This window comes from Branchiostoma floridae, chromosome 13, assembly GCF_000003815.2.
Source record: "Branchiostoma floridae strain S238N-H82 chromosome 13, Bfl_VNyyK, whole genome shotgun sequence".
In the NCBI taxonomy this organism is placed as follows: Eukaryota; Metazoa; Chordata; class Leptocardii; order Amphioxiformes; family Branchiostomatidae; genus Branchiostoma; species Branchiostoma floridae.
Window position 1 is genome coordinate 7,496,377 of NC_049991.1, and position 7,954 is coordinate 7,504,330.

Consider the following 7,954-nt stretch of genomic DNA (forward strand, 5'->3'; position numbering starts at 1 on the left):
TTTACACTCAAACGTGTACATGACATTGTGTAAACTTTGTGAGCACCAAATACTCGGTTGTATCCACGCCTGAGGGTAATCCTATCAGAATATATAGGCCAGGGACGTTGCATTCGACACGTCAGCTTTCAAACATGGTATTAGAAAATAGTTAAAAGAATTCCATTTTCATTATAGTCACTGTGGGAGGGGGCACAGTAGAGTTATCTGCGCACCGCTGAGATGTAGGTCACGATGTCCAGAGGATTGTCCGATCAAAGTGCTATTCAACTCACGATTCATTTGACAGTACTTCACTTTTATGATAAGTCTGATATCCTGAAGCTTTTTTGTGCTTTATAATCATATACACTAAAACGTGCACATTTGTTACACTTTGTGAGCACCAAAGACTTGATTGAAGCCACGCCTGAGGGTAATCTTAATTCAAGAACAATGCATTCGACACGTCAGCTTTCAAACATGGTATTACAAACTGAGAAAGGCTACTAACATAGCTGAATGGCTATAAAAGGGTTTTCTGAAGAGACCATAATCAAAATCAACAGTACTTGATAAAAGAGGATGGTCGCTCTACATGAAATCGAAATTAAGAGAGCAAGAGCTTTTAGCTGTTTTAGAGACACTAAATATAAGACCCATGGTGCCTACGATGATCAGAAAGCTTTCAAAAACCACAACGAAGCCTCGGGAAAAAAGAGACAAACAACTTACATGTCGTGGATAATCGCAGTCCAAGTATTGATATGAAAAACGAAAGGAATTTGCGGTCAGACACTCATTTTATGGAACATCTAGTAAGAGTTACGTAAGTGCATTAAATACCATGTATGTAAATCTGGATATATGCCGATATGTGGAAATGATATACATGTATATAAACAGGTCAAGTATTGATATGAAGAACGAAAGGAATCATTTGATCGAACATCCAGAGTAACGTAATTGACTCATTTGCATTAATTATGTCTTAGCTTTGTTTCCCATTGAAATTCAAAATGTCTTCTGCTTGACTTTGCCTTACCTTTTATTTTCTATTCCAATCCAAATTGTCTTCAGCCTAAAATTGTCTTACAATACAACGTTTCCTATTGGACATCTAGAATTGTCTTCATTCATAGTTAGAGTATCAAAGACATGTTTCTTTCAGATCATTCCAGTGTCACTGACGAAACCTGGTAGGATGCCAGTTGAAATGTCTGACCGTTTCCAAAATCATATCCAGTTGCTTGAGTAATTGCTTTTTGGCATATCTTATTACCTGGATGTCTAACCTTCATCGGCGTAACGCAAGTTCAATACCATGCATGGAAAGTTGGTAACTATGAATCTATATTTCACACATTAGATCTACACGAAGACCAGTCATGAAACCAAAGCAGAAAAGTCGTGATGACTACAACAGAGGTGACGAGACCATGATAAACCTATTCCAGTCTTTAGATGACAAAAAGGCCGGGCGACAAGACGACGATGCTGCCTCGACCTCCCTTTGCAACGAAGTACTGGTAAGATACATATATTTTTGTATAGACGATCTCAGACATGCAATGAACTGTACTATTTTGGCTCTAGATCTTTTGTGTTTATCTGTTTATTGGAATATCGCCCTTGTGAGAAGGCACGCATGGGCCATGTCTTATGAAGTCTGCAAGGTTGTTTTATGCGCACTTGTATTATCAGTAGCACAGTACTGTCTCCCAGTTCTAGCAAACATGTCTGAATCAAATGCTCGAAAGCTCCAGGTTGTACAGAACAGAGCCTGTAGATTGGTGCTTAAATGTCCACTAGAAACACATGTTAAGCAAATGCATTCAGACTTGGGTTGGCCCATGGTACGAGAAAGATTCGCCATCAGCACATTGACTATGTTTTTCAGAATACTTGTCAGTAAGGAGCCCCATAACATTTACAGCTCCATCGTCCCTGTCCATTCTACCCACACATATTCAACTAGATTATCCAACTCCTTCAGTTTTAAACTCCCTAAGCCAAAAACAAACTCAAAAAAAGTGAACTTTTCTCTACCGTGCCATCAGTCTTTGGAATGACCTACCACCTTACATCAAATCCCTGTCCAACATCTCACGCTTTAAAAAGGCAATGTATCAAGTCCTCTCAAGCCAATAGTTTTTTTTAATGATTGTGTATCTATTATTATCTGTTTGTATATATACATGTATGTTTGTGTATATATTTGCGTTTGTTTATGTATGTTTCATTGTTTCATATGAACCCTGGTAGACTAGCCCTAAATAGGGCTAAAGGGTATCGGAATAAAGGAATAAAGGACTAGAAAGGCCGACATTTGCTTAAGAGCAAATACAGCATATTTCAGCCATACCCCTTCCCACGCAACATTGGACTGTTCCAAATCATCCCTGCGCAAAAATGGAACATCCTCTTAACAGTACATTATCCCCCAAAGTGGACTGGTATTGTGAATTGATTCCAGGTAAAAACAGAGCTTGCTTCTATTTTTCAGAAAATGACAATAATCACACCTTCCATTCAGAAAATTTTCATCATGACTGAAAATTGTTGAATGACTTCATGTAATGTCATTAACAATTTTCAGTACGATAACTAGGTGTAAGTTTAAAAAAGTATAAGCTCCTTGTGATGTGGGTACATTTATTATTGCAGTGAACTTTTTTTTATTCAAGTAGGGCATACGATTTAATAATTATCAAGCAGGTGCAGGTACTGTAGGAGCGTTTGTTTTCTTCAAGCTGTAAAACTGTTAAACTGTTTTACTTTGTATGCAATCAGCCATGGAGCCTATTCTTATTTTAGTTTAACAACTTCCTGCCAGACCCGGAAGATACGATTGAACCTTGTTCGAGGATTTATTTTCGTCTGTCTGGTCAGTCTGTTCATACCCTGGCGCTGAGAGTGTTTTATTGGGCTGAAACTCTGGCAGTTTAAAGTTACTTACAATTTAAATGTTCAAAATTTATGTCAAACAACAACAGCACTAGGAAATGTGGCCACTATAGACAGGTGGTCACTATAGAGAAAATGCTGATCTATTGGCTAGGAGCCATACGTTACACATGATTTCAGTACACTGATCATTAATCATATAAACATTGCACAGGTAAGCCAATTGTTTAGATGTACAATTAAGTTCAAATAATTCTGAAGAGAAATATTGATGGGAAAATAATCATTCTCGCCACTGTCTAACTTATAATTACGTATCAAAACTAAACGCAGATTTTCTAACTAACGCACCTTTCGCCGACTTCATCAAAGGACCGCCGGCTATCAATCAAACACGGCTGTTGATTAGACTTAGAGTTTCAAACAGTCGTGTGCTGTGTGCCAGTTGACAGCGAACTTCATGCTACGTGATGTTTTACATTGCTTGGACCTTCTTTCCTACAGCGGTGCTTCTACAAAATATTTAGACTGTAACACTGAGTCCCACATGTTTTATAGAATAGAATTTGACGCAGAACAGCGTTTTTTGCTGGGTATTTTTCTTGAAACACGTCCGTGGGAATATCAGCGAGGCGGCGACGTAGGGATATCAGACCGTCAACAAAAGTCGCACGGCGGCTAACGGCGCATCGAAGATACTAGTGCTATAAATAAGCACTTCAACTAAGGATGGCAACCCGTACAATATTTTTGTATACTGTTGAGCTAAGTAAAGTTTGTTGTTTGTGAGGTTTTAGTTGTCTTTGAAGCTTTGACCCGAAATATTTTAAAGTCAAACTGCTGAAGAGAAGTAAGTGACTGCTACGATTATCGTAGATATGGCCCTAAAAAAAACTGATAAAAGAAGCCTTCTCAATAGTCTAAAATGCAAGAGCTTCGGCCGGGGCTTCGCCCACCTGGGTCCCCCCCCACAGTGGCCCTGCCCCTGGACCCCGCCAGGGACATTCGGCGTCCCCCGGACCCCTGTCCGACGCTTGGAAAAAATCCTGTCGAGAAGTCTGTACGGCCTGAGTCTTCAAGTTAACGTATTGTGTGGTCCAGCTTATGAATATTAATTAGCCTTCACTTTCCTCTTCGCTGATTGGCTGAACCATTAATTGAATTAACTCTTCCTGCCGGCTAGACGCAGGTGCAGATGTCGGCTCTGTGGGGTGAACGTCCGAAAGATCATGGCATGGAGAACGAAAGAAAACCAATTTCCCCTAAAAAAAGTGCTGTAATTAAGCCTTTTACAGTACTTTAAGCCAAAAATTTTACTTGGATCATTTTACCAACTATCTTATGCCTATCTATACCAAATGTTACTCATACCAGGGTACAGGGGTGCAAAATATACCGTTATAAGACCGTCAACAACAGTCGCACGGAGCTAACAGCGCAGCGAAAATACCATCGCTAGCGTTTCAACTTCGGATAACAAGTTATAAGTACTGTTGAACTCAGTAACATTAAAGTTTGTTTTTAGTTGCCTTTGACGGTTTGACCTGAAATAGTGTTACGCTAAACTCCTGAAGAGAAGTTAAGTGACTGCTGCGATTATCATAGATATGCCCCTAAGAACTGATACAATATAAAGCCTTCTGAATAGTGTAAAATGCGAGAGCCTTAGGCGGGCTTCGCTCCCCCTGGCGGGAACACTGCTATATACGGGATCATGAGGCCCCGCTTATGAATATTAATTAGCCTTTGGCCTCCTCTTCGCTGATTGGCTAGGTCTTTGATTCAATCAACTTTCCGGCTGACGCGCACAGGTGTGGCTCTGTGCGGGGTCAGGGAAGGTCACGTCAGGGGGCCAAAAGAAAACAAATTTCCCCTCAGAAAAGTGCCAAAATTAATCATTTTAAAGTTGTTTATGTCAAAAATTTGACTTGAATCTTGTTACCAAGTATCTAATGCCTATCTATACCAAATTTCAGGTCATTTAATTGTAATACCAGGGTACAGGAGCCAAAAGTGTCCTTTTTTGGTCAAAAATTGGCCAAAAATCGCAAAAATAAGCATTTTGTTGCACTGTACACCAAAAGTATTATTGAATTTATATGAAGGTATTATCAAGGCACATCTGTGTCAAATTTCAGCTCATTCGGTTGCAATACCAAGGTACAGGAGCCAAAAGTGTCCTTTTTTGGTCAAAAATTGGTCAAAAAATCGCAAAAATAAGCATTTTGTTGTACTGTACACCAAAAGTGTTATTGAATTTATATGGGGGCATTATCAAGGCACATCTCTGTCAAATTTCAGCTCATTTGGTTGTAATACCAGGGTACAGGGGCCAAAATATACAGTTTTGGTCTAAAATTGACCAAAAAAATCTCAATAAAATCATTTTAGAGGCAGATATGAAAAAACTGAGAAAAAAGCATCAAGGTATTGGCCCATTCTACCCCTGTGCCAAATTTCAGGTCATTCGGTCCAGGAACGGCAGAGATGAATCACTTTGAAGATTTGACAGGAGAAAGAAGAAAGAAAGAAACATTACGAATACAATATATTTCACCATACTATGTATGGCTGAAATATAAATATCTCTAGCTCTAAGCAGATGTAAGAATCCGTGTGGCGAAGATTTAATTGATTTTAGTTAAAAGAATATTTCTTCTCTTAAGGAAAGTTGTAATTCATGGCAAAGCAGCACAGGCAGATGCATCAGGGCTATTTGATATTCAGCCAAGGTTTCTATAATACATGGTAAAGTTTTATGCGATTTTTACGATGCGATCCCAAACGTAAATGAGTGTAATATGTGTAAATACTTTACGCTTGTAACCGCATCTATAAGCAGCGACACCTATAGCTGCGGTGCAATGAGAGTCAGTCAAATTTACCCTGAGAAGGGTTACAGACGGTCACCGAAACGTTGTTCAAAATCAGTTCAGCTTCGCACCTTCCAACTTCTTGAAAGATCAAAGAAGCAGTTCACATCCAGTTGGAAGGCGCGAAGCTGAACCGCAATGATGACTGGGAGCTGCTTCTCATCCCTACTCCGCAAGGAGGCGGGGTGAGGGAGCAGAAGATCCACGCAAGTCTCGACCTAGTTCTCACAACTCTCGCGAGAACTAGATCACTCCGTGAACAAGATGGACTGATGATAGTCCTCGAAAATTTGAAGGTACGTGTGTTTACCTTTGAAAAGTAGTCACTGCTTGATGAAAAATTCTATTAACTTTGTCTACCTTGATTGATTTTCATTTTGTTTAACAGAAACAGCTTGGTGTAGCGGCCTGTTTGTTGGCCGCCATCATTGCCGGCACTATCCCTTCAACCTCTCGGTACGTCCAGGACCGCGGCTACACACCTTACCAGATCATCTTCTTCAATGACTTGTTGATAAGTCTGGTTGCCCTGGGTGTCATCATCTACTACCGCACGGACATCCGTGTTTCCAGTTACAAACGACAAGCACAGCTCATCTTTCAGGGAGTTTTCCGGTTCGTTGGCCAGTTGTTCTTGATGTTGGCCTACCTGTACGTACCTCCTGCCAACGCAGAGAACGTTACCAACGCCAGCATTCCAGTCTTCTCCGTTATTGTGGCCGGTATTTTTCTACATGAGGTAGGAATAATTTTTTTTACCACTATATGGCTGCAGTAACTTATTACGTTCTACCAAACAACCAAATAAACAATCATGAAGCAGACTACGTATAACGGTATATTGTGAGTCTCTTCATTATCGGTCATATCTATTGGCGTTTATCACTGGTGTTTCAACCCAGACGGGGGCAGATATCAACTTCTGGTCACCTTTGACCTACAAATGACGCAACACATCCTGAAGGTCTATGCGTGTCAGGCAAGCGGTTCGAATACTTTATTCAACATTTGACGATTCCTAATCTCTTATGTTCCATAATTTTCAATGCGCATCCAATTCTTACTAATATCCAACTGACGAATGAAAATTAATCCTCTGGTTATAAAAGACTTAAGGATAGAATGATGCACACCCAAAAAAGGAAACAATGATGCACTGCCTCTCTTTACGTCTGAATTCTCTGAAAGTCTGTTCCTTTGTTCATTCAGATTCCCTCTCTAGTCGTCATCTTCGGAAGCATCTGTAACATCGCCGGGGTGATACTTCTTGGTTACGGAAGCTTATACGAGGAACTGTCACACACAGAACCGCACACAGAACGCGCCTTTGTGGGATTCGGGTTGGCAGTGGCTTCAGCAGTCATTTCTGCCTGCCTCAACACAAGCATAAGAAGTCTTCTCCAAAACGTCATCGTTCCGAAAAGTCTATTACTTGCCTGCGCTCATGGTATTTGTAGCGGTTTGGCAGGTGTACTAGCGTGTATCTTCAGTTCAACGTGGCAACTCGATGCCATATCGTCTGGTGTTTTAATTGTGAATGTGACAACACATGGGATATTCATAGCACTTTTATACGCCGGTCTGGAGTTTGTAGAAGTGAACGCGCAAAGCGCTCTGCGACAGGTACCCGCTTTGTCTGCATATGTTCTCCAGTGGGTGCTTTTAGGATTCAAACCGACAATATATGAAGTTATAGGACTGGCCTGTATCGTTGCAGGAACATCGGCAGTAGTCGTTGTAGGGTTGGTAGAACGTTGGAAACAAAAGAAGCGTGTTACTTTCGCTGATGAAATGAGTTTCCATTATTATGAAAAAGACATTGCAGAGTAACTGCGACGACTATTGTAGGGCTACCTCTTACTTGAAGTCTTATTTGCCCGTCAAAAAAGAGAAGGGGCTGTGCGAGCAACATCTGTAGAGCTTCTCCGTTGAGGTTGCCAGACAGCCTCTACTGCATGTAACATATAGAGGCGTAAAAATACGCCTCGTGTAAGGAGTTGTATAAGGCTATGTTCTTATTCTGTGATTATGTTTCTTCGGGGTATTTACTTATGATGATGATTTTTATAGCTTTAGTGCACAACAATTGAATGAAATACAACGTATGATAATATGCTAATGCTCAAATCCAGGAAAACTTCAAATTAACTCTACAAGAGACCACATATGTACGTATTACCTTTGAACCCCAATTT

General features: G+C 40.4%; 1 protein-coding gene across 1 annotated transcript; it reads left to right on the forward strand.

Annotated features, from left to right (window-relative positions):
- The first annotated feature begins 1,235 nt into the window (after positions 1 to 1,235).
- Positions 1,236 to 7,930, forward strand: LOC118428833 (solute carrier family 35 member G2-like). Its single transcript, XM_035839057.1, has 3 exons — positions 1,236 to 1,508; positions 6,148 to 6,498; positions 6,969 to 7,930. The coding sequence occupies exons 1-3, from the start codon at positions 1,368 to 1,370 to the stop codon at positions 7,587 to 7,589; spliced, it is 1,113 nt and encodes a 370-aa protein (XP_035694950.1). The 5' UTR covers positions 1,236 to 1,367; the 3' UTR covers positions 7,590 to 7,930.
- The last annotated feature ends 24 nt before the right edge of the window (positions 7,931 to 7,954 follow it).